Below are 14,948 nucleotides of genomic sequence, written 5' to 3'. Positions count from 1 at the left end.
GTCATAGTTCTGTATATATAGGTGATGCCTGAATGTAGAAGGCTGGCTGTTAGTACAAAAAAGATTTCACTTCGCTTAGGAAGATACAAGAGGTGCTGGAAGTGCTAGATTCAGACATGGCTCCCGAAACTGGCAAGCTGTACCAGTGTGTTCAGAGGAGCTCCAGTTTCAGATTGCTTTTGGTTTCTGCAAGTTCAGAGATTTCCTTTATTTTTGACTGCTACTGTAGAAGTCAATTGTGCTTTGGCTAGGAGTTCCTACTGGTAGTCACGTAAGCAAATTAAGAAGAGAATGGTTGGAGAACAGATACTATACCCTAACTGTCACTTTCTTTAACATATTCTAGAATGCCATTCTTTTTCTATCTGCAAAGAATTTGGATGTATATATTTCTGTGTGACTTCATAATCATATCATGGATGTGCAGACATGTTTTTGCAAACTCATACTTAGCATCTGAGCTTGAATTGTCAGGCATGAAAGTTACTACATGTGCATGCATACCTATAGTGATGTGGCAGTTCTTAAAATATGTGAGAAGGTATCTAAGCATTTTTTTCTGCAGTGAAGAATAAGTGGAATTGTACTTGCTACAGTGAAATAATTTGTCTTCCTGTGTGCAAGCTCACATTGATTTTTGAATTTTAATAGTAATTAAAAAGAAAAAAGAATATTTGAGAACCTGTATCTCAAAATATAATTGGTACAGTTAAGGGAAAGTAAATAAGGAGAAGGGAACGGGAGGGGAGGTTGGGAACAGCCAGAAATTTTCATAGAAATAACAGAGAAAACAGTAATGCTTCAGTGAAACCTGAAGGTGACAAAAGACAAATGAGCAGTAGAAGCAAAAAAACCAAACCAAACCAAAACAAAAAAAAGCGAACAAAAACAGGACAGTCCAAACAAAGATATAGACATAGTATCACATCTCATACTAAAAAGGAACTAATAATTCTACACATCTCATCACATCTCATACTAAAAAGGAACTAATAATTCTACACATCTCATCACATCTCATACTAAAAAGGAACTAATAATTCTACAAAGTAGTAACGCCTGGCCTAATGTGTATAATTTTGCATTACAGTGTGGGTAAGTTTTGGAAAATGGAAAATGACTTCTAGAGGAAAAAACCTCCTAGAAATCTGATAGGAAGCAGACAGTGGACTAAATCTTTAAAGAACACACAATGTAAGCAACAACTTGTCTAGAACTTCAGGGTACAAATGCCTGAATCTGTATATGTAGTGTGACCAATTATATAACTAGTAGCAACATTTAACTGCACATTTATCTAATGTTTATTATAACAAAAACTGACATGGGATATCAAAGAAGATTCCCTAACTTCTGTGTTACGGAATTGAAGCTGAAAGAAATGAGAGTGAAATGGTGGCTAAGAGGGATAAAGCTAAATAGGGCAATTGTTTAAATGTACCTTAGAGAACTTAGCCAGTCTGAACTAGCAGCCAGCACTTTTGAGTCATTTTACACAGGCGGTAGTTTCAGATGGGATATGCTTGCTTTAAGGTGCATCTTTTATGTAAGTGGATAATTGCTAACTTCTGTAGTGTTTATCTAAATAAATACTGTTAGGCTTAGGAATGAAAGTATTTGAAAGGGTTTAAAAGAGCTATGTCAGTAGATCGAAAAGGTTATTGGTGTTGAGATTCATCTTGTATATAAGCAGAAAAGCTTATTTAAGTCAAGCAGAAATGTTTGTCTTGGCTAATAATTGAACATGTTATTTCACTCCTTCATTTTTATGGAATCACATTAGTTATTTTTAAAGATAGTAACTGATTTAAAAGAAAAAAAACATTAGTTTTCTATTAAACTGTTCTGGTTATACACGAAGCATGGCTTGTGAATGATAATTCAATTTATACTCTACCTCTAGGATAAAAAGTTGATGAAAAGGTGAATAAGTGTGAGTCCACACAGAGGAATGGGTAGTGGTTTCCCCAAGTAATTCTTGAGGCAGTGTTTTGTAGACAGCCTCAAAATTCTGGCTGCATCTCAGATTAATAGTGTGGCAGAAGTATGCTGAATTTTATGACTTTTTCCTGAACTCTTCACTCTTCAAGTTTATTTGTTTGGAGAATTACTGTAAGCCCAATTTTGCTGCCTTTTCCCATGTGGAACTGTACTTATGTCCCTTACAAATTCCCCTGTTCTGCTGGAACCATGTTAGGAAGGGGGAACACTTCTCATCCTAAACTTGAGAAATGAAAGATGAACAGAAAAGTGAGGGGCTCACATTTCAGTCTTTGAGAAGCAGCAAGTTGCTGTGCTCTATCACAGAGATATTATGGCCATCTCATGATTGCATTTGTTTGTGTTTGAATATAGTTATTTGAACCTGGAAAGATGCTTTCTTACCTCTACTGGGGTGTTCCAGTGCCACTTCCAGTATTGATAAAAAGGAGAACAGAAGTTTCATTCCCTGCCTCTTACAACTTAGGTATTTGACTTTTTGGTGTTCAGCTTTTGCAGTATGATGTCTCAAAAACCTCTTCTTGATCAAGCAGGGTAGTGGCTGGAGAAATTTTACTGAGAGGTCTTACTGGTCCAAGGAACTGTTGTGCATCTAGGAAAAAAGGACTCTGGTGTCTGTTACGGTGTGGGGGCACCATTGATTGGGGGGAAAAAAAAATAATAGTATTTCATTTTTTTTGTATGTTCTGTAATGTACAGAATACATTGACATAGTCATACATGTATGTAATTCCTAACTAAACAAACAACTACTCTGGGGCTTCGTTCTCAAATCAGAGACTGGTGTTCTAAGTGCATGTAATTGCATTTCATTCTTTATTTTAGTCTCTTCTTTGCTACCTGAGGAAAAAGAAGTCCTAAGTGTGCTTTCTAATACTGCGATGATGTATAAGCAATTTCTAAAAAATCAAGTGTATTCATGCACTATTTTGATAAAAGTGGGAATGTTTCATTGCTTTCTGTTGCCGTATGATGGTAACATAAACATGAAAATGCAGGATCTTTATTTTTGTTAACTTTCTATTCCAAAAACACTCCACATCAGGCATTGTAGGAATGAGGAAGTGAGTGGCAGCACTCCTGTCTTTTTTTTGAAGTTTGGCCTTAACTTGGCTATGTGCAATACTTCAATATTTTTGCTGATGTACCTCCTTAATTTTCATCCCAGTCTTCTGCTCATGTCCTTATCTTTGTGTGTGCTGTTACCTGCTCAGGAGTTGTGCCAGGTCATGCAATGTTTTTGTGAGAAATGGCTACTCAGGTATGATTATGCTTAACGAGTCCCTTTATTTAGTACTTTGATCAAGGTACAAAATTTGAACTTGAATCTCCTGAATTTTGCCATACTTTATTCACTGTGGTAGCTACTTCTCACACTTCAAGTAGTGCCTTAATGATACATATTGGAACTCAATTATTTTTTGAAATGGTTTCAACAGAAGAGGGTTTAATACGTTTGCTGAGAAGGTGAAAACATTAAGTAGAAAGTAGCTGTCAAGATTTGAAAGGTATCAGGAAAGACTTGCTGTAATTAATTCTTTATTCATATTTTCACATATTCTGGGCCAAAATCAGAGTTTTGTTTAAGGCAAACTCGAACAGATGATGCGACTTTAATCTAGTGTGACTTGCCTGCATGTATTTGCAAGTGCTCAAAGGGAATTCACATTTGATTATTTGCACCATAGTGCACTGCATAAAATATTCATGGAAGTGTCACTTTTCCATAGGTGGCACTCCAGGGCAAAGACAGGGACTTTGGGAAACTTTACATTTTTAAAGTAATAAGTATGAAATGCAAGTTGAAAAAAACATATGCTGTTTGGAACTGGTGTCCTGCAGCAACTGACAAATCATTTTTAGACCAGCAAAAATGATAATACCTGTATTGGTTTTGACAGAGGTTTGGAGTTTGCTTGCTAGGGTTACTGCAAGAAGTTTCTGCACATCAGAAGAGTGTGAACAATTAAAAAGCATGAAATATACTCTAAAACTCTGTGCTCTAATTGTTAAGCTCTATTAAGGTTTGGTTTCCACAGTCTTCAAAAGCACATCTACATTAGTAATGTGTGAATTGATCTGAATCATGTAGAAGTTGTAACATAGCTTCACTGGGGCTTTGTAGACTTCAGTCTTTTTCTGAATTTACAGTTTGAAGCTGATGCATTGATACAGGCAGTAGTTAACCCATTTGCTGATGAAAATGCTGCTTGTGTTAAACAGAACTTAAAAAGCTTTAAACAAAAATCCCTTACTAAGTGGGATTGGGTTCTGGGAACAAAGCTAAGAATGTATTACATGCTGATAAATGTACTTCTCTCTTGAAATTCATTTGATTCTTTGCACTGAATTTCAGATTGGTTTTTATGCCTAATAATATAGGCACATATATCTTTAAAAGCTGTTTTGCAATATAAATGATAGTCATTTTGGCTATGTTAGAAAATAACTTCCTATACTAGCAGTGTGGTAGCTACCAAAGAGTTTCTTGGTTTTGATTGTGCAGCATGCAACAGGAAGTCTAGTAAAATTTATTTCAAGTTTCACAATTAGGAACTTCATTAACGCTTCAAATAAAAATGCAGTATTTTCCCTGACAGTTTCAAGAAGAGAAATTGAGGAGACAAGTCTGGTTTTTGAAACGCAACATTTATTTTTAAATGTTTCTCCAGGTACTCATTTTTCTGCAGTGTTTAGCTTTACCCATTCTGTTTCGATAGGTGTCTTTGAGGTCCTCAAAGTGATGCATGAGTTGGGGGTGGAACTCAATGCAGAAACATACACAGACTATGTTTTTAAAAATTTTGCTGATATCGAAACTGCCTGTGCCCAGATGAAGGTGAGTTTGCATTTGGAATACATAAAGATGATTATTGCATGATGTGTTTCTCTTTGTCTTCTGTGAAAGGTTTAGGTACCTGTACTGCTCTAAATGTGAACTTGTGTGATCAAGCCTGTTTGGTGTATTGAGTTTACTTTTGAAGTGGTCATTGGTCTGTTTGCCCTGCTTTTTTTTCTTCTTTAAGAGCTAACCTAAATATCATCCTTGGGTTTTGGTAGCTTTCTGTTTCTAGAAGTCAGAGACTAAATATATGAATTACTTTTCTTCTGGGGATTAGAACTATGATTATGTCAGTGATAATTATTTCTGATGCAAGTTTTTCTTATTTGATTCAAATTATGGATGTAAGAATTCTTCTCCCACTCTTTTTGCAGTTGCTGACTCTCTTTTGCAATCGATTTTGATATAAAAACTGTAAATTCTGAGTAGCAACTTGTCTAGCTAGCCATGTAGACATCTGTAGGGCACCTAGTAGGTTATCAACAGATACCACTATATTATGTAGAATGCCAGAATTTTTTGGGAAGGAAGCATTTAAAAATACGGAGTATCAGAAAGTCTTCTCTGTATATACTTAGTGCTGGTTTTGTTTTTTTTTTTTTCCTCCAGGAAAATAACTGCCTCTTCGAAACTGTTGGATTCCTTGTAGCAAAAATTAGACACGAAGCGGGACATGGAAGACTGAAAAATGTTGTTTCTCTATGTAAGTATATTTCATGTCACATGTTACTACATACTCAATGGTAGTGCTGATAGATTGTGTGTAGGCTAAGAGATTAATGGATATAAAAATATGAGGGATGTCTGAGCAAAGCTTTCATTACATGAGGTTCTCTGTGACAAGATGTCAAACTTGGAACTTCTAATTCTGGACAGTGTACGATGATTAAATTGTCTTTTAATATTGGCCATAACATTACATATAATTATTATTAATATAAATATATCATATTTAGCAAAGCTGTGATTGTGATAGGATACAGAGCACTTAAGAAAGCAATTTGCCTTACACAAAAACTGCTTAAGTCTTGGCACAGGAATTGGTCTTGTTTCCTGTTTGTGGCAAAAATTACTATGGGATGGTAGTCTAACCATGTTTGAAGTACTGCAGAATAATTTATGAACAAACCAGCTTTAAAGAGCTGAATGGCATTGATGTTAACCTGAGGGTGCTCTGCTGGTTTGTTTGCCAGTGGAAGTTGTGTATGAATTTGACAGGGTAATTAGGTCATGGAGTTGTAACAGCATGACTTAATCACTTAAGAGTTCTCTCCAAAGACTGTTCTGACTGTCACTGGTTGCAAAGGTTAATATATTTCATTGATTAAAAGTATGCAATGGGATGATATGCTTGGTTAAATAGTAATGTATGTTTCTCTTCAGAATTAAAAACATATACATTTTTTATTTGCCTGTTATACGGAGTTCATAATAAAACTTCTCATCTTGGACTAAATCTGATGGAAAAAAATCCCTCAAACAACGGATATTTTTGTTCAAGACTTTCCCTTTAGTCTTAATAAAGAACTGTATGCTGTGTTGAGGCTTGAAAAATAGCATTAACCATAAACCTGTAGTAAAACAGAGTAGTCCTGTGTTCATTTAAAGATGAAAAAAATCACAGTAAGAAGCTGAATTTAATATTAAAACTTCAAAAGAGTGTCCATGTGAAAACTCAAATGAGTTCTTTTGTCAGTATCTAAATGAGTAAAAATGAAAAAAAAAAAAAGTAGCTGTGAGTCAGTGATTTGTTCTTGTAATGAACATTATCAATTAGTGAATCTTTTAAGGTTCACCTTACATTTTGCTATTACTTTTTTTTGGTTACTAGTACAACAAAAATGTTAACTATGAAAAGTGTAGTTATTGAAATAGCTTTGAATTTTATTTAAGTTATTTAAAGGTAGCTATTTATTAGGATCATATAATAATACTGTATATGATCCAGGTACATACGTAGTGGGCTGCATTTTGTTTTATTGTCATGACATTACTCTCACATAGTGTATTGTTTAGCTGTTGTCTGGATGTTGAATTTAAATTTTGTAGTAGTATTTCTTTTTATAAAGACTACTGTTAATCTTGTGCAAAATTTCTTCTGAACTTGAGCTTTAAAGGAAGGTACTCTTATATTAGTTTACCAAGTTGAAATGATGCTAGTAAACTAATTAGCACCTATAAAACGATAAGGCAAAGTTAATAAACAACTGACATTTTTTTGAATTGGCTTCTTTTGCAGTATTAGGAAGAGGGAAAAAATAGATGCAGTATGGAAAATAGTTGAAGATTGTCTGATCAGTGTAGTCAGGGGAGGCAGAGGCTGTGTACCAGTGCTGGTTGCTATCTAGGTGTATTGATTCAGCTTCTTCTACCTTATAATGTATAGATTTCTCCTACTGACAAGATGAAAACTATGAAGCATTAGCTGAAGAATCTGGGTGCATAAGGCAGCGTACATGAGAGCTGCTTTTCCCCTCTATCATGCCGTTCCATTCCACTTCATTGTCAGCCCCTTGATTTTCTCAGACTTGTTTGTTGCTAAGGAAACCAGGTTGCCGATTGTCAGCAGCAGCTGAGCTTACCAAGATGCTTTTTCTGCTCCTCTTATTATGAGCAAAAAGTTTCGCTAGATGAGGGTTTGTATGGAGGGTTGCTTGAAAGCAACTTCACTTGAGAATTTAAAATTAAAACAGTTAAGCATTTAAAATGTAATTTTCTGAATGCCCTCTCTTAAGCTAAGGAGTATTTTTGTATGTTGTTCCTGCATTTTATTTCTCAGGTTCTCAAAGACCTGGTCTTTTTATTGCAGCCCTTGCAGAAGGGGCCCAGTGTGTTTAGGTTTTCAGAAGGTTTAATGATGATATAGCAGTGAAAGCAAGTGAAGGTGGCTTTTTACAGTGCCTGCATACTGCTGTTGTTTTTCTCTTCTGTACTGTAATGCTGGAATGAGAGACAGCATTTGTAGAAGAAGAACATAGAATGATTTGGAATATCTAGGGAAGGAAAGGTGTGAAGTTGAGGATATAGACTTAAAAGACCCTGAGAAGTCATTTATTCTTAAAATAATTACAGTTTTCCTTGTGTACATCCAATACTGTAACAATTCTGAATGTTAATATTAATAGCTCAGGGTTATTCAAAGGTGTTTCTTCCTCTTTTTTGTCCCCTTATGTTTAACTTAATTCAGTGGATAATGCACTAGATTGATAAAACTACTTTTTCTTTTTGTCAAGCAATTTACACTGGCATAAACACATTAAGTATTGTGGTTTTAAAAAAAAAAAAATTGTAAAGCCTATTTTAAGTCAGGTATTCAGTCTAAAACAACTCAGTAAACCATTTGCGTGTGGTGTATCTTTTTTTTTTTTTTTTCAGTGCTAATTTCTCCAGTTTTCCTGGTTAGAGTTATATGGTTTTTATTTTGCTTTTTGGAACAGGGGATTTTAATTTGTCTTGTTACTTTTTTGCTGTGAAAATGCTTTTTCCTCTTACTAATTTGCATGAAAAACTTGTATGTTAACTACTGACACGAAAGGCAATTAAGAGCCGAAAATTCTCTCTCTTGGAATATTTAAACCCTTTAGAAAGGAAGCAGATTGAGAGCTGATAAAAGCCAGGACCTTTTTCCAGTACCATAGCATTTGAAATTTTGATTTTATTTGCTAGCATTTACTAAATTAACAAAATGGTTTTAACCTGTCATTTACATGACCAACTGATAGGTTGGAGTTTAGGGCTTTTTCAGAATGTCTATTCAGAAATACTGCTTTCATTTACAGTGTCTTCAGCAAGCACACCTTCTATTGATTTTCGTCAGTTTAGAAACAGCCTTATTTTGGGATTTAGAAGGTAAGCTTGTACGAATACCCCTTTTATACTCTCTACCTAAGTGTCCTCTCTTTTGTCTTGTTGAACATAAGTCTGTGCAGTATTTGCCCCCTTCCTTCCTCCAGCTCCATATTTGAGAATTTTTAGGTAGGATTTCAGCTGTAGCAGATCTATTATTTAGTATTTCTCTTTCTTTCTACACTTCCTGGCTTCCTTGCCTTTGCTATACCTGAGCATACCAATCCTCCTGCTTATTTTATAATATTTGACAGTATGCAAACTTATAAAGGTAATGAATGCTCGAGATTTTATCTTTGTGAATTTTATGTTGATAAATTGATGTGCTCACATGCCTCCCCTAAAGATTATCACTATGAACCCTTAAATAGCTGCTTAATGGGAACTGAATACTGATAGAAGCCAGATATACATCTGATAGCTTTATTGAGCCACATTGATATGATTTTGTATTCAGAGCTATTTAGCCTCAGTTTGCAACGGAGATTTCATACTACTTGCAGGGTTCTCTTAATTTATACTTTCTTCCATAAACCTAACATGCACTTCTGTCATTCTTTTTGCTCCAGTCAAACATTAAAGACCGTAAATAAGGGTGGATTTTTTTTTTTTCAGTTCCACACCATAGAAATCACTTTAATATAACTTACAGCAAGTGTCTGGAGGCTAGTTTTAATGAATAAGAAATTTCCTGAACTTTTTTTTAATGGCTATGAAATGTGACTGTATTTAGGTTGTATATTAGCAAAGCATGGTAGATGAATATGGCCAAAATAATTATCTACTAAATAGCAAGGTCTGTCTAGCTGACCATGTTCTACCAAGGGAAAAAGAAAAAAAACAAATCGTTAAAATTGAATATAACTTATGATCTTGACTTTAAAAAGATAAGTACAATAGTGCTTTAGATCTAGTTGGGGAACTTCTTGTTCTTTGTAGTTGTCAGCCTCAGAATAATACATTTCAGATGGCTAAATTCTTATTTTAATTAATACATATTTTCTGTATGCAACTACAGATAAATAATCAATTAAAGTAGGATTTGTCCTAAATAGGAAGATTGTGTTTGTTGTGCTTCACCCATGCTAACATGAAATTCCCCTACTCCAGGAGAATTGTGCAGCTAATCAGAATGTGATTTAAAGCAAATTCAAAGCAATATCAGCACATATTGGGAAAATAATCTTTTGAAGAATCATACCCCCCCTTAAGCAAAATAGTTGCTTTCCCAGGCGGTAAAACAGTCCTGTTGTGAGCCCAGATGCCCAATTTGTTATTTTTGCTTCCTTCAGCTGACAGTTGTCCTTTCTTGCCACTTTTAAGTATGGCCTAAGTGTTTTCATTTCTGTAATATTTTTCTCTTGTTCACTTTTATTGTTACCTGTCTTCAAGAGCTGTATTATGAGGTTGGCTGTGCCTGAATTTTACCTTTATATTTCTGAAAGCATGCCGATTCATTTTTCCTTTTCCATTTTAAACGTAATGGCTTCAACAGCCTAAAAATGAAGCTTGAGCGTGTGATAGGATAAAAGAAGAGAATATTGGTTGTCACAATATCTTTTTTTAGAAACCTGAACACAGCAAAATGTCATGCCTAGATGCTGGTCTAAAATGTAGAAATGAGCAGAGTTTCGAACTGATGTACAAAAGTCCAGTACACAGACACATAAGGGATACATGAACACTGTTAGTAGCAGACTAGTTCATGGATTTCTGTTGAAGCTGCTCTTTTCTAGTTATTGCTTCAAAGTATTCCCATTCTACCTACCTGATGTACCATTACTATTTCAGAGTCAAGTACTTTGGGAAATTGATGCATTTGATATCTGCCGTTCATTGTCATGCTGTCAGTGGTGGAATGAGTTCACCCAAGAAAGCTTAACTAACCTCACAAATAGCTTCTATTTTTTTTTTTCCTATATGTGGACCTGCATTTTTCTCACTTTCAACTACAAGTAGCAGTAACGTAAAAAAAAAATGATTTGTACACTTGAACTTCTTAACATAAAATAAGATTGTAAATTTCTATGAATGCCTTGAGGTTTTTTGCAGCTGTTATGAATGACATCTCATTTTCCTCTTATGAGATTTATTGGAAAATAAATTAAGGTCTTAAGCTTTTGATTTTTGTTCTTAGCCTTGTCTAGATTAATGCTGCTGTTTTATAGTTGTTGAAAAGTTACAGTATTTAGATAGAATTCCTATTATTTGTAGAGAATCAGAATGTGTTGGGCTTTTTATTCTTCACTGAAGCAGATAACGTTTGGTCTTGGGTTGTGAACTAATGATGTGCCCAGGACTGCTCTTCACTGAGTTCTTATCTGTTCTTTAAAGGGAGAAATAAGAAATCTTTGGTTTTGGGTTTATTGTCTATTTCATCCTGCTATAGCAAATGTTGTAGCTTAAGTGCAAGATTTGATTACTTTGTTATTTGCATGTTACAAATGAATTTATAGATGCCTGTGCTTATATATTTAATACATTAAACATATGTGTGTTTATAAAAATCCAGTTTTAAGCACAGGAGTTCCAGACTTCTGGCAGATTCCACATACTGGATGTTTGCTATGTGAAGCTTTTGTGCTTGAAGCTTGTTTTCTTGAAATGTAAACAGAATAAAGTACAAACTAAAAAGTGCAGTTAGCACATGTTAAAAGATTAATTGAAAATGAAACTGGAATACATTTAGTTATTGGAACTGCTGCATTATTTTGTGTTGTTTAGTAGAAGACAAGTTCAGTTGCAGTACAGTAAAAAACAATACAATCCTTCTGTACAAAACTAAAACAATATGTGACAATAATTTTTATACTTTGCTTTAATTAAGATCCTTAGTGTTAATTCAGATTGTAGATTTAAGAAAAAAGATACAAGAATAAAATGATTTTGTTGGTTTTAATTTGTTATCCTTTGCTGCCCTCTTCAGCTCAAATGATGTACAGCTTTGGAGTAAGGTAAGTGGAGATGGTAGTGTTGTAAATAAAATCAAGTTCTACGCACGTCTATGATGAACTAATTTAAATTTGAATTCTGAGCCTGGTAATTGGCAATTGCGAGCAAGACACTTGTCAGTGGCAGATTGTGCGGCTGTATGAAATAGAGATTCCAATATGTGCCAAGAGCAGTTGTGGAATATCAGATCTGTAGCTTTACTCTGATTTGTAGATGGATTTTATTACAACTAAAGATCATTTATAGTTATAGCTTCTGAAAAAAAACTGGCCATCATTGACTAATCTGACATTTTAAAAAAAATCCTTTTTCTGCCTTCTTCTGCTTTCTTCCCCACACCAATGCTAATAAAACAATAAGGTATTATTAGAATTCTGATGGTTTTTGTCATTTTACTTGAAGTATTGAAAGCAAGCAGAGGTAAAGGACATCATTCAAAGTCAAATGAAAATGGACTGATCGTGCCCTCCCTAGCATGGGCTATGTTAGAAAGATGCTCATCAGTATAATTTGGTTAATAAGTTTTGCTGGGACTTAAAAGAAAGGAAGTATTGGCAGATACTAACTAGTTTATGATTACCAAATTTAGGAGGAGAAGCACTGCTTCCTGTGTTTTTCTTATTACTGTACCTGCTGACTAATATAAGTCAGTACTTCGCTTGCAGTGTATTTCAGATTTTGTGAAAAAGTCATGCAATAAAATGGAAATAGAAATTTGGGAAGTTGCTATTTAAAGATTTATATAAATCAGCTATAGCTGTGAGGTGCAGAATTTTTAATTTTCCTATCATTTTCTGTCAGAGGCTGGCCAGAGAACGTTTTTGTCTGTTTATTCTTCCTTCTTGTGTGCGGAGATGGAAGGTGGGGGGAGGAAAAAGGGGATCTGTTTTAATGCTCCTGTAACAGAATTAAACTTGGAGTGCAGTTGGAGGTCTGCACATTGTCATGGCTACTGTTAGTTACGCCATTCTCCACAATGGAGGAAAGGTATATTTTTGCCATCTTTCTAAAATAAAAAATGCTAACTTGGGGAATTATTAGTTACTTGGCATGAAAAATAATACCATGCATTTGTTTTTTCTCTGCAGTCCGTTCCTTTCTATATTATATGGAATTTGATTCAGGATGAGAAATGTGTTATGACTTTCATAGTTTTTATTATATTTGGAGGTTGTTCTGTTCCTTAAAGGGAAAAGGGCAAAAGAACTTGGTAGTTTAACCATCTGTGTAGTTGAAAGAATGACAAGTGATAGAATACATTACACTTGGTGTTTTCTGACTTTATTCATTTTCATTAACAATTAAAAGTGAAGGTTCCTTTTGTTTTGTCATTGTCTAAACACAGGTCTCTGACACTGAGAATGCATCCCTCTCCTAATTCTTTCACATTTCATCCTACAGTTGTGACAGATATAGTTAAATTCTTGGAAGTAGTTAAAAACTTGGATTTTTAAGTAAAGTTGATATAATTTACTTAAGAACAGTCAAATGGTTTTTAAAAAAAGATGTTTAGGTTGAAGTAAAGCATTTATGAGTAGGATGTGAGGGGAGTGTAGAGTAAGTGCTTCTTTTCCTCTGAAGTAAAATCTACATATCTCTTCAATTTGTACAAGACTAATGGAACATGTGCTAAATTTAGACAAAGTATAAAGAATGCAATTAATTTTTATGGATGCGTGTTTTGTTATTCAAAACTGCATTTATTCAGGATAACTATACTAGTTATCTTAAATCTAAGAGAGCATGCTAAATCATGTTCCTGTATTTTCTTCTTTCAGGATTTTAAAATAACAATAATAATAAAACTTTATGGATCACTTTCAGCCTTTCGGTAAATTGGAGCATAACTGTTCACGTCTCCCTGAGTGACATCAGTTAATACTTGCTTTAAGTCATGTCTTGTAATAGTTAACTTTCTGTAGAATGATACATAAGCATACTACAGTATCTGTCTTTCTGCTGCATTTCAAACGTGTTTCACTCTGCAGTATATATTTTTAAGAAAAACCTACTATTTCAAAAAAAAAAAAACTAAACACAAAACAAACAAAAAAATCCCTTGTATATACATATATATTTTTTTTTTTTTTTTACAGAATTACTGTGATGTGGTAAAGAGTAATACTTAACAGAGAGATGTTTTATTATTTTGAGAATTGAATTTTAGGTACTATTTGTCCTTGCTTGCTTCTTTTGGCTGCAATGTACGATTATTCTGTCTTACTAGATAACAGAACTGTTGTACAAGGATGAACGATATTGCCTGACGCCTCCAGGACCAACTGGTAGAGTTTCAATTTCTATGATTGTAACTTATCCACAAATCCGTTCTTCTGTGTAATGATGGGTTTGAGGGATTACAACAGTAAACACTGATTGCTTCTTTTTGAAAGTGAAATTTGAAAACATGTTGGGTAAAATCCCGATTCTCATAATCAGAGCATGTTTTTGAAATCCATTAAATCTTTTTCTTTTTAGAATTATGAACAAACTTGCCGATAACTATTTTATTTTTCTAAATTTTTACCAAAATACAGATTCAGAATGAGCACAGTAGCAATGCTTAAATACTTTAAAAGACAGTACAAGCAGTTTTTCCATCTAGTTCTACCTGTAGTGGCTTTTACAAATTTATGAAGCACAATGGTACTTAATATCCCAAGTCTTATACTTTGGAGTAAATATGTATTTTTTCCATATAATCTGAATTTAAAAACCAAAAATTCTCCTGTTAGGGGAGGTTTACAGGGAGCGAAAGCTGACCTCTTGAGAAGACAGTAGTAATACTGTTCTGATTCTCAAGTACAGGACCCAGTATATTTTTCACTTGTATAGATAAGAATATCAGCAGCAGTACTTTTAATTTTCATTGGTTAATAGACATCCCTTTCAATATTAGATATGTAATGGTTAAAATATCTCGTATGCCTTCATATCAGTATTACAATACTTAATGTAGCTTGGTAATAGAATATAATGGGTAAAATGTACATACTAAATATGCAAAGTGGTAGAAATCAGTTTTTTCTTTTGAGCAGTGACAAAATATTTGTGGCAACTATTTGGGGTAGTGGGCAGGAAAGGGGGGGAAGGCCTTGGGCAGCACCACTTCTGTCACACAGTAGTGGAAAAAATAGATTGAAGTAAGATTCTGTACTGAAAAGCTGTCACTGGGTCTGAAAATAATTAATATTCCTTTCACTCACCAGTTAGATATGTGCTCCCAAACCACATAATCTCTATGCCTCAGTGATCATTGTTGCCATTTCAGAGCCTCTCATCAGGGTGACATCTCACACCAAAATGA

At 34.3% G+C, this 14,948-nt stretch overlaps 1 protein-coding gene across 1 annotated transcript in view; it reads left to right on the top strand.

Annotated features, from left to right (window-relative positions):
- The window catches only part of LRPPRC (leucine rich pentatricopeptide repeat containing), an 88,228-nt gene that overhangs the window by 19,433 nt on the left and 53,847 nt on the right, over window positions 1-14,948 (top strand). Inside the window, exons 12-16 of the mRNA XM_085219350.1 lie at window positions 4,722-4,840; window positions 5,453-5,546; window positions 8,623-8,692; window positions 11,616-11,643; window positions 13,869-13,926. Coding sequence (XP_085075476.1) covers window positions 4,722-4,840; window positions 5,453-5,546; window positions 8,623-8,692; window positions 11,616-11,643; window positions 13,869-13,926 — 369 coding nt within the window. The remainder of the gene's footprint in view (window positions 1-4,721; window positions 4,841-5,452; window positions 5,547-8,622; window positions 8,693-11,615; window positions 11,644-13,868; window positions 13,927-14,948) is intronic.

This window comes from Meleagris gallopavo, chromosome 2 (assembly GCF_905368555.1).
Source record: "Meleagris gallopavo chromosome 2, MGAL_WU_HG_1.1, whole genome shotgun sequence".
NCBI classification, from domain to species: domain Eukaryota; kingdom Metazoa; phylum Chordata; class Aves; order Galliformes; family Phasianidae; genus Meleagris; species Meleagris gallopavo.
This window is presented reverse-complemented; position numbering and strand designations above follow the sequence as displayed.